General features: G+C 43.0%; 2 protein-coding genes across 3 annotated transcripts in view; both read left to right on the forward strand.

Annotated features, from left to right (window-relative positions):
- LOC147244925 (inactive phospholipase C-like protein 2) overlaps positions 1 to 11,289 on the forward strand; it is a 73,290-nt gene extending 62,001 nt beyond the window's left edge. The window contains exons 5-6 of the mRNA XM_086185800.1: positions 4,073 to 4,182; positions 8,394 to 11,289. Coding sequence (XP_086041926.1) covers positions 4,073 to 4,182; positions 8,394 to 8,831 — 548 coding nt within the window. The 3' untranslated portion in view covers positions 8,832 to 11,289. The remainder of the gene's footprint in view (positions 1 to 4,072; positions 4,183 to 8,393) is intronic.
- Positions 11,290 to 12,101: 812 nt separating this feature from the next.
- On the forward strand, positions 12,102 to 13,773 carry hcrt (hypocretin (orexin) neuropeptide precursor). Of its 2 annotated transcripts, none has more exons than XM_086184695.1 (2): positions 12,102 to 12,374; positions 13,401 to 13,773. In XM_086184695.1, exons 1-2 carry the CDS (start codon positions 12,318 to 12,320, stop codon positions 13,755 to 13,757), a joined length of 414 nt encoding a protein of 137 aa, XP_086040821.1. In that variant the 5' UTR covers positions 12,102 to 12,317; the 3' UTR covers positions 13,758 to 13,773. The 2 variants fall into 2 exon arrangements, with proteins under 2 accessions (XP_086040821.1, XP_086040822.1); XM_086184696.1 differs by having other exon boundaries at positions 13,404 to 13,773.
- Positions 13,774 to 16,012: the final 2,239 nt, after the last annotated feature.

Here is a 16,012-nt window from a genome sequence, read left to right on the forward strand (position 1 = left end):
TTCAAGTTGAGGCTCAGGCAGTCAGTTGAGATGGATAGGATTAGGGTGAGGTGCTACGGAATGTATTACTTAAATGAAAGTCCTCACAAAGATATAAGTACAAGGATGTGTGTGTGTGTGTGTGTGTGTGTGTGTGTGTGTGTGTGTGTGTGTGTGTGCGTGCGTGTGCGTGTGCGTGTGCATGTGCGTGTGCGTGTGCGTGTGTGTTCTGAATCCAAGCTTAATTTAGGGCTGTTGATTGGAGCTCACACTTTTGTCCCAGCCATCAAAAGTGTGCTCTGCTCATCAGCTAAATGCTGTTGTGTCAAACCCATAATCACGCTGGCAGTACAATGACAGACCTGAACTCACCTCTTACCTTGTACGTTGCCTTTCATTGTAAATCTGAGCATTTTTAAAGCAGTGCATATCCCAAACAGAGAAGATCGAACAGTGATGCGCGTTAGTTGTAGGTTGCACTGAGTCTTACTACCCCGCAACCCCTCCCCCTCCCATCCTCTCCCCTTCCTGTGTTCAATTTATGCCCAGTCATTATTGCAGCACAGTTTAATTTGGGCAGTGGCACTGATGTGTTGATGAGTATGGAGAGGTGTTGGATGATTCCCCCCTCGGGCACTATTGAAGGCTCGCCATCACGCATCGCTAATGGAAGGCCAGATAGACAGCTGGGATGCACACTTTGGCACCTCCAGATGCTACCTCCGTGTGTGTGTGTGTGTGTGCGCACACGCGCGCGCGTGTGTGCGCGCGTGTGTGCGCGCGCACGCATGGTGTTTGCGAAACACATATCAAATCAGTTTCAACTTTCTCCTAACTTTCCTCTGGACCGTGTTAAGGAATCTTTTTCAGTCCTCTGAGTATTACACGCACAAATCTGCATGAAAACGTATATCAATAAAAGTCTCTTGCACTTTGTCCTGTTTGCCATTTTGCAGAGACTTAATGTAAAACCTTAAACAATGGGATGTAGTCTCTGCCCACGCTCCAACTACACTTCACCATTAAAGTATTCATAATTGGTCCTTTATTCATTTCATATCATCACCTTCTTAATAAGTTATTTTTTCACAAGTTTTTCACAAGTTTTTCAGAAAACACACAATCAAGAGACAAAACATCATATGTAGTTGATTTAAGCAAAAAAAAAAAAAATAGACAAAAATGACGTCGGCAGGGGCAGCATGGCTCAGGAGTAGAGTGGCCATCTAGCAACCAAAGGGTTGTTGGTTCTATCACCTTACTTCCCCCGGTGACCATGTCCAAGTATCCTCGAGCAAGATACTGAGCCCCTAATTGCTTCTGATGGCCGTGCGATGAACTGCCAACCTGTCCAAGGTGAATCCCGCCTCTCGCCCAATGTTAGCTGGGATAGGCTTCAGCCCTCGCGACCCTTAAAAGATAAGCGGTATAGAAAATGGATGGATGGTTGACTTAGGCAGTTATTTTAAGAAGGTGAAGATGTGTGTTTTTGGTTCAGGCAGATTTGTGTTTTTTGTGCCACTCTTTCTGTTTTGATTCATTTGTTTATTTGTGCTTGACCTCTGACCTGGGTAGACATGGACAGATCCACTTGATGGACTGGTGAGGCGGGATACTGGGGGGAGCGCTATGGTACGCTATCTTACAGAGCAGTTCGGACTTATAGACCTTTAGTGGGTTTACACGTCCAGTTGCAGAAGATGAGGTCATTTAATAGACCAGTGTCACCCCAGTATACAAGAACCAGGGAAGAATGGTTTTATTGACAGGAAGCACCCTTACAACTGGTTGCAATCAGACTTTCATCCTGCTGACCTTTTGCATCGCATGCCAAACAAGTTCGCTAGCAGCTGTTGAAAAAGACATAAATTCAGAGGGTAGTAAAGAAAACTTGACAAATTTATAGCACTGTTGAAGTCCCCTCATCAGTCCAAAAGTGCCTGCTGTGATGAAACCTCCCTGGCCTGGGTTGAATACGGTCAAATGGTGCATGGAACACATGATAACAGGCACCCAGGAACCCCAATTTGGTGCTTATTAGGAAGCACAATCCATCCCAAACTGCATTATCTTGTGAGGTTTGCTTGACTTTGCAAAGCACGATTAACAGCTATTTTCAAAGTCCAGTTCTTGTTGGACTAATAACAATGATGGACTTTTTCTCATATAATGTAAGTCTACTGACCTTCACTATCGACGTGTGTCTCGTGTTCAGGCTATGAGGCGTGCTGGTTTGAATGTAGCCTCTTCACATGTAAATGCTGGGCCAGGAGCACACTGTATGGGTTTGGGAGCCTCTGCCTCCCTGACAGTGTTTATTTATTGATGTCCTTTCCGTGCAAACACTCCCTCCCTGACTCTTGCTGTGTTGGTATGGTTTGAGGCCAGTCCGTGTCGATTCCATTACCATGGAAATCCAAAGGGATAAAGATGTCTCCTTCTTTCTCTGCATTTGAAAAGTCATTGTTGGTCCACCGCTACCGCTGCAGGAAAATCCCATGTATCGTATTCTGATCGCAGTTCTCACACCTTCACGTAAATGACTGAAACATTGATCTGACTGGATGTATCAGACTGTGGGTTTTCATCATATCTGGACATTCTGTTTGATTTTGTCATTTGCCAATTTTCTCTCCTCCTGTCTCCTTTTCTGCATATTTGAAGCAGAAGAGATCTTATTATGAAACCAAAACCATGTCTGTAGCCTTTACTAAGGTGTGTTTGTGTGTTTTATCAGCGTGTGTGTGTGTGTGTGTGCGTGTGTGCGTGTGTGTGCGTGTCTGCTCATCAGAGACATCCTGTTGTGTCTTCAGTTCTCCTCTCTGTCTTTCCGTCTTGCACTTCTTCCTTTTGTTTCCACCAGAGAAGTGAAGCATAAGATCCTGTCTCAAAAGTGCGCGCAGTGGGGCCCGCATTTTGTTTATCGTCTCACATTTCAAAGAGTTTAAGTGACAGTAAGGAACAGCAACTGTGTGACTGTTGGGGAAAGGAAATGCTTAATAATTGGGAAATTAAATGCTTGAAGAGGCTGTGTTGCGACAAGCTGCCTCCAGCTAATTTCATCTCATATTCGGCTCCCTGTGTGCCTCACTCCCCTGTGAACACAGACCTCCTCGGCTCAGCTCTGCACCAGCAACAGCCTCTTAACTACACCTGATTACATGATCAAATTATCCTTAAACCCTGTTAACACACAACTGCTCAAACAGATATCCCGCAATACTATTTCGTCATCAAAATGAACGACAACAAAGGTCCTGGCGTCGGGTGAGACGAGGAGTTGTACAGGCACACGTGGGGAAATGACTCAAGAACACTGCTGCAAATAAATGGATTTGTTTAGCGGCAGGTGATGTAACTACATTACCTGACAGAAAGGTATTTTTATAGGAGAAAATCCATCAATAAATCCAATATGACGTAAAGAAAAGACTCCCTTGAGGAGGTGAGCTGAGAACTGCATGGCTTACAGTGGCTTTATGTCGATATCGTTGTATAATGCTTTGTTACTGTCTTTGCAGTGAGAGAGAGCTGAGTAGAAGAAGGTCAGAAAGACAGACAAGAAGGCTGAGACTAGTCAGTTGGACATGTTTGTTATTGAAGCACCCAGGCTTAGTAAATGTTTGAATAAATCTCGACCTACTGACTAATGAGAGGTCAGCCTGTGCTGCAATGCTTCAGTCCAACCCTAATTATTAATGCAGTACATGGTAAGACGGGCCGCTACTGTGGTCAAACTGGAAAACAGTTTACATGTTGGTTTAGTGCATAATTTCACAGATTTCAGGTATTGTTCAAGACATTTGCAGTATTCTCTTTAAGAATCAAAGCCATAACAATTACCAATCAGTTGCTTAGCCTTGATGTTTGTTGTACAACAAATATAACATTCTGAATTTGGTGTGACTGGCGACCCGTCCACCTGGGAAAGCCCCCCCCACCCCCACCCCCACCCCCACCCCCACCCTTAAGCGGTGTAGAAAATGGATGAATGACTTTGGTTTGTTGTTCATCATACTGTCATGTTTTAGTCTTTTCAGCACTTTAAGTTGTTTATATTCAGAAATTTAGATGTACTTTTGATTGCGTCCAGGTCTTGATTTCCATGAGGACCTGCATCGCATCGGAGCAAAGGAGGGTCTGAAGGGTCGCAAGCTTCAGAAGGCCATGGAGAGCTACGCTTGGAACATCACTGTGCTCAAGGTGAGATGGGGTCCACCACACCTGACCCTCCTCCTGTCTGACTTTCTGTCTCTGACCCTCTATCTGTTTCTCCCTCGCACATGAGGCAGATGGCCGCCCGCACAGAGCCGCACATCTGCGTTTCTGCCTCCTGGAAGGCAGTTTTTCATCGCTGCTCCCTCCAAATGATTTCTTATCTGATTCTGAACCTCCTCTTTTCTTGTAAAATGTCATGCGATAATTTTTGTTGGGATTTTGACCAAAATAAACAACAAAGACCCTAATAAATGTACGATCGCCTCCAGCTTCTCTTAAGTATTGGCTAATATCATCTGATATTGGGATGTCAAGATGTGAGCTTATACTATAACCAGCTGGATAAACAATCCCAGGCACGCTTGCTGAGATTAAACTACATGGAGATTTAAGAAAGCTCTGTGGACTAACTGTATTCGCCTCATCTCTAATCCCTAAATCTCTTAATTGAATACTGTTGATTCCAAGTACTGTTTTATTTATTTGCCTGTATAAGTATCTTAACATGATAACAATGCTTCCGCTTGTTTGTAGACGTACCCACGCTGCGCTATTATTCTGCAATTAGCACAGGGAAGGGAAAAAAAACTGCCTTGCTCTTCAAGCCCCATGACACAGGAGATAAAGTTGCCCTCAACTCACTGCTGCTCAACGCTGACGGTAATACCAGAGCTGATAAAACACCACATGCTGCTCAGACTGCAGCGTGGGCCTGCTCGACTATGTAAGGACAGAGCAGCCAGGATATTTTTATCTCAACTCATCACCCTGAAATCATTTAGTATTGAGTGAAGGAGCTCTCTCGGCTAAGCTTTACGCTTGAGTGTTTGGATAGACAGATAGATAGATGGTGTCTTTATTCATTTCTGACACACCAGATGGGGGACAGCAGAAATTAATGATGAGGGCTGCAATTAACAGTTATTGTCATTAACGATTAATCTGAAGGGTATGTTTTCAGCGAATAGTTTAGCCTCAAAATAATGTCCGAAAAATACAGATTACGATCTTCTGGAGCTGTCAAATCCTTACGTTTAAGTAGCTGGAAATAGTTCATGTTATACTTGGTAGAGTCATGACTTCAATGATTAATTGATCGTCAAAATGGATTCCAGACTTATTGACTCATAAAGGAGTGGAAGAGAAAGTGTCTTCTGTAACCGTTAGACTTGAAAAATTACGAAAATGGAGAGCTCCAAGTGATATATTCATAATGCTTCTTTTGTCTAATCAGAAAAAATCTGTCAAAATAATTCCTAAGGGGAGCTGTCCAGTAAATGTCGAAGTTTTTTAGGAGCTCAGACGGTAAAATGTTTTCTGAACTCTAATTTTCAGCTTGAGGTCAGTTAACTTGTATGTTTTTTTTTTATTTGCAAAGAATCATAATTTGTTAAATAATAAAGCTGTCAGATACAGATAGTGATGTTAAAGTTGTAGCAACACTCCTCCTTCCTCCTCTCTTCCTCCCATTCTTCATCTGTAATTTGTGTCTCATAGTTAACATCCAGTGAGAGCCTGGTTGCCGAGGTTGACAGTCATGCTCAGTTATTTCACCTTTCGACCTCTCCAGATCCCCGACTAAGGCTGGGAGCGCTCACTGGTAGATAGATGGTGGAGAGCAGCGCAAAAGAGTTGTGTTTTTTTTTTTTGTTCTTGTTCTTTAGGGGTGGGGGGTTTCTTCTTCTTCTTCCTTTTATTTATTTTTTTGCTCTTCCTGTCTTCCAAAACTCCCTCTCCACCCTCGTTTTGACAGTTACAGTGAGAAAAGAGCTTTCATGGTGAATAAGATATTTGCCCATTTCTACCAGTGATACCAAGCTGTCATTCAGCTTAACTCCTTGTCACAGAGACAGAAAGAGAAGCTTTGAAGCCACAGTCAAGCATAATCCTGGTTTGGGAAGAAAAAAAACAGACCACAAAAACATATATTTTGTTTTCTCCTGAATCACCCCTCTACAAATTATCTCTGTCTCTTTGTTTGTGGCTTTTAATCAAGTAACTAATGAGTTAGCTCGATTCCTATACCTGTATATCAAACGCCTCTGTTACTGGCTAAAAGTGCAAGATCAGTATCGGTGAGGAATCAAGTCTATGCACGATCCAAAACCATTTAATTAGCCCTGAAATGGGACTCTGCTACGTCCCAGTTAGCTCAATTATCTCTGCCTAATACCTCACATACAGGAAATGAATTCCTCGTCGCTGCCCTACACAGGAAGTTGGGCTGTGCCTGTACTGGCACCTACAATTTTGCATTGAGAGGAATTAATTAATATGGAGCTTCAGTCCAATATCACATGTCCCACCAATAAAACAACTGCATGTGCAGCATTTGTTCACCACACTGGTTTCAGATCAGTACTCACTGTCGGACAAAATGCTGCTTCCCGTATCAGAATCATTTGGGATTCTGCTCACACCGCAGATGGACTCACGCCGATGCTCTGCTCTCTACCTGCGTCTACAACCTTAAAGTTATATAATAAAGGTTATTAGTCGCTGCCTGTTATCTATCAAAGGGATGGACTGATGGTGACAAACAAGGAGGAGATTAGGAGAGAATTTAATGAGGATCTGGTAGTGGGATTTGCTTGGACTTAGCCCCCCGTGGACAGCTTAGTCCAGCTGCAGGGGTGAATACACCCGAATAAGCACGTCGTGATTTGTCTCTTGCAGCAGAGTACAAGCTTCTCGCTGTCTTATTTTATGCCTGGTGAGTCATGACTTATATAATTTGTACTTTTCAAACATATGACTTATTCATGCTCGTGGTTTGCGTGCTCAAGTGTCTCAGGTAAAAAGCTGCTTGCAACATCACCTCGTCGACGAGCACTGTGTGCAGGGCAGCGTCTTCACTCCCGCTGTAATCTATCACTCTGCTGTCTGCACCTTGTGGTTTTAAGAAGCATTTTCTTTTTACACCTTGGTCTGCTGTTGCCTCCGACTCCTCACAGGCGTGTTAACCTGCCAAGCTGCCACAGAGGGTCAGACAGAGTCCGGGCTGAAGTTCAGCAGGAGGGAGGAGAAATATGCAGACTCTCTTTAGTGAAGGGATTTCTTTCAACTCGACTTTGGGCACATTTAACTGGAATAGTGGCATAAAGGGAGTGCTGAGGCAGACATGCTTGAGGGGTGTTGTCAAGAATTTACAAGTGACTTGATGTGTTAGCAAAACATGAGGTCTCCTTTAGTTCCATTTTTTTGTGTGTGGGGGGGTGAGTTTTAATCATGAAAGCACCACTTACAAACGAGTAGCAAAGTAGCAAAGGATGCTGGCCCTGAACACTTCCTCCACATCTGGCAAAGCTTCATCTAAGAGCTGCAGAGATGTAGTTCAACATCATCACCATCCAGGATACAACAGCACTGATCACCAGCTGAGAGCGCGCCAAGGCCCTCACTCAGTGGTTTTACACTACCCCCTTCTGGAGCTTTGTAGTTAATGCGCTTCAAAGTAAGTTAGTCTGTATTCAGCTATGTAAAGGGCCTTTTAAGGTAAAAATCTACCAAGGCAACACAGAGACAGATTGTGAGGTAGTAGTCATAAGTCTGATATCTGATATTGTAATGCAGCTGGTCCCAAACTGCCTCGTCTGAACTCTGAAAATGTTCTGCAGTCCACCTAAATCATTAATGACATCAGGAAATTCTCCAGTCTTGGATGAATTCCGCCCAGATGTAGTTTCTAGATGGTGGAGCTGCTTGCAGGATTTCGGTGAATCTTTTGCAGGCATTTTAAATGTAGCACAGACGTCTGGTCCCAATCTTCTGCTCATTATTCACAGATTGAGATTTTCTGATGATTTATTTGTTGAGTCCGTTTGTCTGTTTGCAGCCTTGCTTTTGCCACCTGATAGCCATCACACATGAAATCTTTCCTTGTCAATGCAAAATGTAAGAAAAGTTTTAAATCAAAAATACATCAGATAATTGAAAACGGTACCTCCACCAAGATGAAACATACTGAGAACACACATGTCCTACAAATGGCTTGAGACAGTCATCAAGATCCAGGATTTATTGAGCCAGATCGCCTCCACGAAAATCCGTGTATTTATGGAGTATGAATTCTCCTGATTTATCTGCAGTATTTTCTCAGCTCACCAGGGGGCAGTAAACAATACATTGAGACTAAAGTTGCCTGTGTCTCTCCTCTCTCTCTTTCCTCTCTCTCTTTCCCTCTGCGTCCATGCCAGGGCCAGGCAGACTTGCTGAAGCACGCCAAGAGCGAGGCTCTGGACACTCTGCGTCAGATCCACTGTGCAGCTCAGTCCTGTGGCCTCAGTAAGAACGGAGCAGCTTCCCCTCAGCTCCAGCATCATCCTCTCCAGCAGTCCCAGCACGTCCAGATCCAGCAACAGCCTCAGGCCAAGGCCCCCCCACAGCCTCCACTTCTGCACCCACCACAAACTCAACCCCAGGCTCCAACCGGGCCTGTCCCTCCCCAGCCTCAGCCTCATTTCCAGCTACCAGCTCTCCCGCTGGTTCAAACTGTTTTAAAACCACCAGCGTATACCCAGCCTCCACCCTTACCCCACTTTCAGTTCCAGAGCCAGCAGCAGAGGGCAGCAGCGCCTCTAGACTCCACCTCTGAGAAAGAGATGGTCAGTGATGACCCTGCGGGGTCCTGCTGACCCGTAGCCTGTGCCCACAGAGAACCCTACCTGAAGAGCGACAGAGAGAGTCAGATAGAGAAGAAAACAGAGAAGCAGAAAGATGTAGAAGACAAGCTGGAGGCAGTGAGTTGTCCCAATAAAGAAAGAGAGATGGAGGAAATAATGGAGAAAGTGAAAGAGATGATGATGGTGAGGAGGACTCGTCGTGTTCGCAGTGAGACACAAGTCTGAAAGGAGCCGTTAAGACCTCTGACCACAAGGTGCTTTTTTTTGTTTTTGTTTTTCGATCGAACAACCTCATGTTCAAAACCAATGTAAACAAAAATGACTTTTTACTTCCACACTGCTTTGTTTTTAACATCAAGTTCCTCTAATTGACTTTAATGAAACAGAAGATTTTCAGCTGACATCCCGACAGACGCGGTACATCTCCACACTCTGGAGTTCAAATATGGATCATGCGAACACCTCAACATTAGATCATAAAGAATCTCACAACTGTTATAAAGTAGCACAATGCCCTGCCCTCTTTTACTGCCAGTTCAGATTCAAATGAGCTCTTAGCAACCTGAGACGTGAGAATGGAGAGTAGGGAGGCGACGTCCGTTTAAAAAAAAAAAAAGACACCATAAATTACTATTTATGCTGATATACAACAAATATGTAAAATCTTTGTGATTATTTTTTTCAAAATGTGGACACACAGCAGAGTGAGACTTTGCTCAGGATGTAGAGCGGCAGCAGAGTCACTCTTACATCTCCAAAAGGGGTTTTAATGACAGAGTACGGGCTTGCTGGCCCCGGCCAACCTCTTACTACGAGGGAAAAGTTTGAACACCCCGAACTCCATCATGCATATTTGATTTGGCAGTAACTATATTTACATGTACACCATTGTACAAGTTTACTGTGGTTTTTGCAGAAAAGGACAATATTACCATTAAGGTGTCTACATGGCTAAAAGAAAATTAATATTCCACGCAGAATTCTGAAATGATGATTTTCTGTATGATAGCGGAATCTTAATATGCAGGTAAATGTAGTATTTGACAGCCATTTCTTTTCCCGTCTCGGTTGACAGTGTGGGTGACAGTTGCACCTCTTCTTGAATTACATTGGCGGGTGAGAGAGAGAGAGTTGACATTGACAGGCTTGTTGGCTTTCTGAAGGCTGTGGCTGTTTCCTACTGAGAAAGCCATTAGAGCTGCAGGAGACCACGCTCAGTGTTGACCTTCATATGATTTGTATAGAAACCGATGCTCCCAGTGCAAAAAAAAAAAAAAAAAAAGCATCTTGTGGACACAAGCCCTAAAGGTTAAGGTTGGCAATCATACATTTCTAAACAAGGCCTCCTTCATTTTAAGATTCAGGTCTGCTCTGTCTTCTCCGGTGCGTTTCTGGTCAGGAACGTGGGTGGGTGGGTGAGTGAAATACCTCCGTCTCTCTGGGTAGCGATGGTTACACACTCCTCCACTGTGCACTCTAGCTCTGTGGGTACAGGCTTTACCTTGCATCTGCGTTTAATGCCGCAAATTTGCCTTTGTGTTTCCAGAGACTCCTCGGCACGTCTTTTAGCTTCTTTATTTCGTCACACTTACGCTTTTTTCCTTTTCCATCTCAACTTAACAACCCTCCTTTCTTTTCTTTTCTTTTTTTAAAAAAATACTCAATGTGTACAAGCTCGACCAGGCTGGACTCCCATATTTCAGTGGATTTCGGAGCGACGCAGCGAGCTGTAGAGCTAACATAGACGAGACAAACTGCAGCTGTTTTAGTGTCACACTGCTGCTCTTGCATCCCTGGCTGGTGCCATCGGGCTCCACGCATCTCCTGTGTCATTCCATAGGATTTAAGTTTTCATTACGGGACTCTCCCCACAGGATCACCTTGTCTCCTCCCCCCAGGGGCTGTGTGTGTGATGTGCCGTGAGTTGGTGTCTTGTTCCCCAGGGTGGAGCTAGTCCACGTCTTTAACTGGTGGAGCTCACCAGCCAATCACAACTGGAATATTTTGACTTAGTGGCCATAGGTCAAAGGTCAACAGGAATGTGATTCTGCTGTCAATAAACACAACATAAAGTGAATATAGTTGTAAACTGTATGTAAAATGTACGAAGGGAACATATATTGCTATAATGATTCTTGTAGACACAGACATTAATGATTGATATTCTAATTGTTGTTAGTTACATTGATATTCTGATTATTTTTTAACATTAACTCCACATATACAGTGATTTGACACCTGTTGTTCTGTGGTGCAGATCAGGACAACCAATGCATGTTGGATTGGAATGAGGGATTACAGGCTCACGCACCAACACAATGGTCCAAGCACCTGACATGTGTTTCACTGCAAAGTGAGTGTGGATTCTGTTAGCTCTCCTTGAAGTGGCCCATTAAAAACTGGCTTCATTGTTTATCCTGACTCCTCTTCTTTAATGGCTCTTTCCAATGTAAATGTGCAGTCTGTCACAGAAATGATAAAAACACTTTTTTAGGCAGTTTAAATACGATCACAAGTTATAGTCGTTTAAGGGTTGTGATATTTGCTTCCACTTTTTGCTTACCCTTAGAAAAAAGCAAGTACATTTCAAGTTTACTCTTCGTTTTACTAGGTAGACAAAGTAAAATTCAACTAAGTATAGGTTATGCTTACGGACCAAGTATGCTAATTTTAATGTAATGTACTGGTAGTATACTAACTGGGACACTTTACGTTCATGAAATTCTTTTATACTTTATTTTTATACATTTGTGTGTAGTTTACAGTTTGACTACAACTACAATGTGAACGCAAATATGTCATTTCCTGATGCCATATGCATACTGTGACTAATCAACCCCAAAATTTAAAGACTTCTTCCTTTGCCTGCACACCCCACCCACCACACACACACACACACACACACACACACACACACACACACACACACACACACACACACACACACACACACTAAGTTTGGTGAATTTCAGCTTCAGGATTTGTGCGTAGTCTTGTTTAGAGATAAACGCCACTGAAAACATGACATCCTCTGTCACGATAGCAAATCTTTGTTTCGGGATTCACCATAGCTGCTTTTGTTCAACAGAATAAAGCCAGTAGAACCTCATTAGCATGACTTTTGAACAAATTTGTCATTAGAACTGAAAAGAACATTTCTGTGTTTGTCTGCTATATCACAACTTGTTTGTCCCATCAGCTAATTAACTTCTGTTCCTCACAACTCACCATAATGGTATGTCCTAATAAACCATTGGCACGCAGCCACAAAGAGATACCTGTAGTTAATCAAAGGTCCAGAAAAACACCTGGGAGATGATCTGCCATTGAAGACTAATTACAGCCAGCCGGACATCAAAATGAGCAAGTCACAAATGAGAGGTGGTTGTCTGAAGTCATGTTTGTGACGTCATGGAGAGCGAAGCCATATAAAAGACACTTGTTCTGTCCTGCTGGAGGTAAGACGATCAGATAACTGCCTACAACACAAGCCAGAAGATGACGTGGTTCCCCAAAAACTTCCAGAGGGCGACTGGGATGGACTCCTCAAACAGAGTAAGGCAGTTTGAGTTTCATCAGTTTCTATCTTTTACAAGAAATCCAATAGTTTTCTTGCGTAAATTAGAGTTGTGCTAACACAGACACCTTTTATTAGAGAACTGTCTCTCTGTAGGCAGCACAGCAGTGCAGTGGTTAGCACTGTCGCCTCACAGCAAGAAGGTTCCAGGTTTGAGCCCCAGCTGTGTGGAGTCTGCATGTTCTCCCTGTTCCTGTGTGGGTTCTCTCTGGTACTCCAGCTTCCTCCCACAGTCCAAAGACATCAAGAGAGGACGAGGCTGATTGATACTCTAAATTGACTGTAGGTGTGGCTGTGAGTGTGAATGGTTGTCTGTCTCTATGTGTTGGCCCTGTGATGGATTGGTGACCCCTTCAGGGTGAACCCCGCCTCACACCTGAAAGCAGCTGGGATAGGTAATAAGATAAGTGGAAGAAACTGGATGGATGGACTCTGATTGGTCTGGGTGTGGCCCAGCCTTTTCAACAGATGCTATAGATGACATAAAATCACCAATGCTACAGTGATTATTGTCAGCAGAGCTTTTGTTTATGTTGTTATATTTTATTCTCTCTCTTTTATATCTTTTTCTCTGCATCTATACTCTCCATGTACACCGCTGCAACTGATCATGCGCTTGAGGAAGTAGAAAAATTTGCTTCCACTACCTGTCTCTACGTCTACATTGACACACATTAACAATTACTCATATTTTGTATTTAATTGTCTTAGGGCTTTTATTTCATTATATTGCATCAATACAAACAAAGTTAACAAGCTTCAGGCAAAAGAGTGGCACGATCGCCATCATATTTCAAAGAAACAAAATTATATGACATATACGATGTGTTTAATCTTGGTTAACATTTTCTTATTACATTTAGGAATTGCTTTTGTTCTTTTTTGCAAATGAATTTGTCTGAAGTGAGTTTGGCAAAACTCGTCTGACAGTGACAAAAATTACAACTGGAAACTGTCTCATTGTGTTTTGTGATTGAATTCTTGTATTTGTGTCTTTTGCCCAGCAGAAAGTCCTGGTGCTGGTGCTGATGTTGCTGCTCTCTCAGCTGGCCTGCAATGCTGAGAGCGTGTCAGAGTGCTGCAGACAACCATCCTGTCGCTTCTATGAGCTGCTCTGTCGTTCTGGAAGCAAAGGCCTGGGGGGATCCCTCACAGGAGACGCAGCTGCCGGCATCCTCACTCTGGGCAAACGTAATGAAGACGAGCATCGCCTGCAGAGTCGACTTCACCAGCTCCTCCATGGGTCCAGGAACCAGGCGGCAGGAATCCTGACGATGGGGAGGAGGGCTGAGGAGAGGGCCAGAGACCAGTACACAGCCTGGATGGCACAGTCAGGACGCAGCACTATAACACCTTTTTGAAGTACCTCATGGTATTTTACTGGGAATCCTTTTAAATAAAAGTGAGTCACACTCATGTGGTGAGTGTTGTTACAAAAAAATGTACATTTTTGCTCGTTTAAACTGTGGTTGTTTTAATATTTTCTGGGGTGTGTGACATTGTAAATAGTGTGGAAAGGGTCTGGTGCTGTAATTAAAAAAAATTCAAACATGTTTATTCGCTAATTGGTTGGTTTATGGTATAAAAAAGTGTGTGTTTGAGAAAGAGGACATTCTGGTCATTCCTCACAGTCAGTTGAAGTGCTGTTGGAAAGTCAAGACTTAGTTTTAGGGTTTGTAGGTTAGGGTCATGGTCCGGGTTCAGCTTAGGCTCTTAACTGTGATGGTTAAGGTCAGGGTAAGGGGTGAAAGAATTCTATAAGTCAGTGATGGTCCTTACAAAGACAGAAACACAAGTGTGTGTGTGTGTGTGTGTGTGTGTGTGTGTGTGTGTTCCGAAATGATGCAATTATTTGTTTTTTTGCCCGACAATTTCTGACTTCCGTACATTTTAACACAAAGCAGTAAAATTTTGGAGGCTGACTGTCATAGCGCCACCCAGTGACAACAGAAAATGACATGTTTTTTGTGGGGTTTATCCGCAGTTTGATATACTCCTCCTGGTGAGTCAACCAGATTCATCCCATTTTCAGTCACAAATGCCTTTCAAACTGGGCTACTGGGAGTGTTCGTGTTACCATGGCGAAGCGGCCAATTACGATATTTCACCATCAAACCCAGAGTGGTTGGAACTCCACACGGTCTGATCTGTTCTAAATTTCACGATTGATGAGAGTCCCGACCTGAGGCTGAATTTAAGCCATGTCCTCCACCGGGTGTGTACAGGAAGTAAGCATAACCTAACAACCTTTGCATTTTTCAACATGGCATATGGTAGGAGTGTGTGCTCGACCGCCATCTAGTGGACCTAGGAAGTGTTTTTTTTTTAATGACATTGACCACATCAGTCTGCTCCGTTATTCATTAATCCGATTTCCCCCTTCTGTCACTTTTCACTGATTTGGATAAATCATTTACAGAAAAGGCCAGATGGAATAAATTAGTCCACAAGATGGCACTGATAGTGAAAAGTGAAGGGAGTTAAGGATGCCTGCAACTCCCCCTCACAAGATGATGTCATTGTTCAAAGGGATACTTCTGGATCACTGGATTAAAACGAATGTAAGAGTTAGTTTTTTTTGTCACCTCTTCTGTTCATTCAAGTTGATCATGTGAGCCAACTGATTCTGAATCTTGCTGAATGAGCAACAAAATATAAAAGGTTGCATGAAGTTGTCCCAATTTTTAAATCGATATTTCATTTAGGTGAATGCAATATTTGACAAAAGCAATATTTTCCTGAAAGATCCATACATAAACTAGCACAACAATTTGCGCTTCACCATTTGTACTGACTGAAAATCCAAAAATATCTGCCGTCCAAATCAAAATTCCCTCTGACATCAAAACTCACCATTAGCACACATTTGTTCTGAGACGTATCAGGCCGCAGTGTGTAAAAACGATTCTAACAGTCTAGGCTTTTGACTCTCTCATGGAGGAAAATAAATAATCTAGTTATGGATATGTGATTTGTTTCATGTAACCGTTTCACACCCAAATGATATCAGGAGAAAAACGATGCTTCACAAAGTGAGGGTGTGTGTTTTTATTCAGGAATGCTTGCATGCACATGTGGTCTGATGTGTTATAGCTTCTGTGAACTGGGGGTGTTAGTTGATCTTCAGGAAGCCCTCCAGCAGCTGACTAACATTAAGCTCCACGTTAGCGGCACATGTACATCGGTGTCCTGCCTCAGCCAGCATGAGAGTCATCAGCCAGATAAACGTCACCTCCCCAGACGACTGAAGCTGTCCAAAACACGTTTTCAAATCCCTTGGGCCCCTCAATAGCGTATGGGGAAGGAACAATAGGAATAAGTATATGGGTAAATGCGAAATAAATCTACAGGAAAAAGATATACAGGTCGAATCATGTGACTAGACAAGATTGAATGGGGGGATATGTAAATAGGCTTTTTTATTGTGTGAATTAATTGAATATCCTTTTTCAGTGAAAATGTATTTTTTTTCAAGCTTGCACACCACAGACACCAAAAGTGTCACAAGCTAATGAGGCTTATTAATAAGCCTCATTAGCTTGTGATATGGGATATCATATCAATAACACCATAATAGCTCATTATCAAGAGACAAAGCCATTAAAAAAGGAAGTTA

Source organism: Aulostomus chinensis, chromosome 18 (assembly GCF_037954235.1).
Source record: "Aulostomus chinensis isolate RoL2024-O1b breed Wild chromosome 18, RoL_Achi_v1.0, whole genome shotgun sequence".
Taxonomy (NCBI): domain Eukaryota; kingdom Metazoa; phylum Chordata; class Actinopteri; order Syngnathiformes; family Aulostomidae; genus Aulostomus; species Aulostomus chinensis.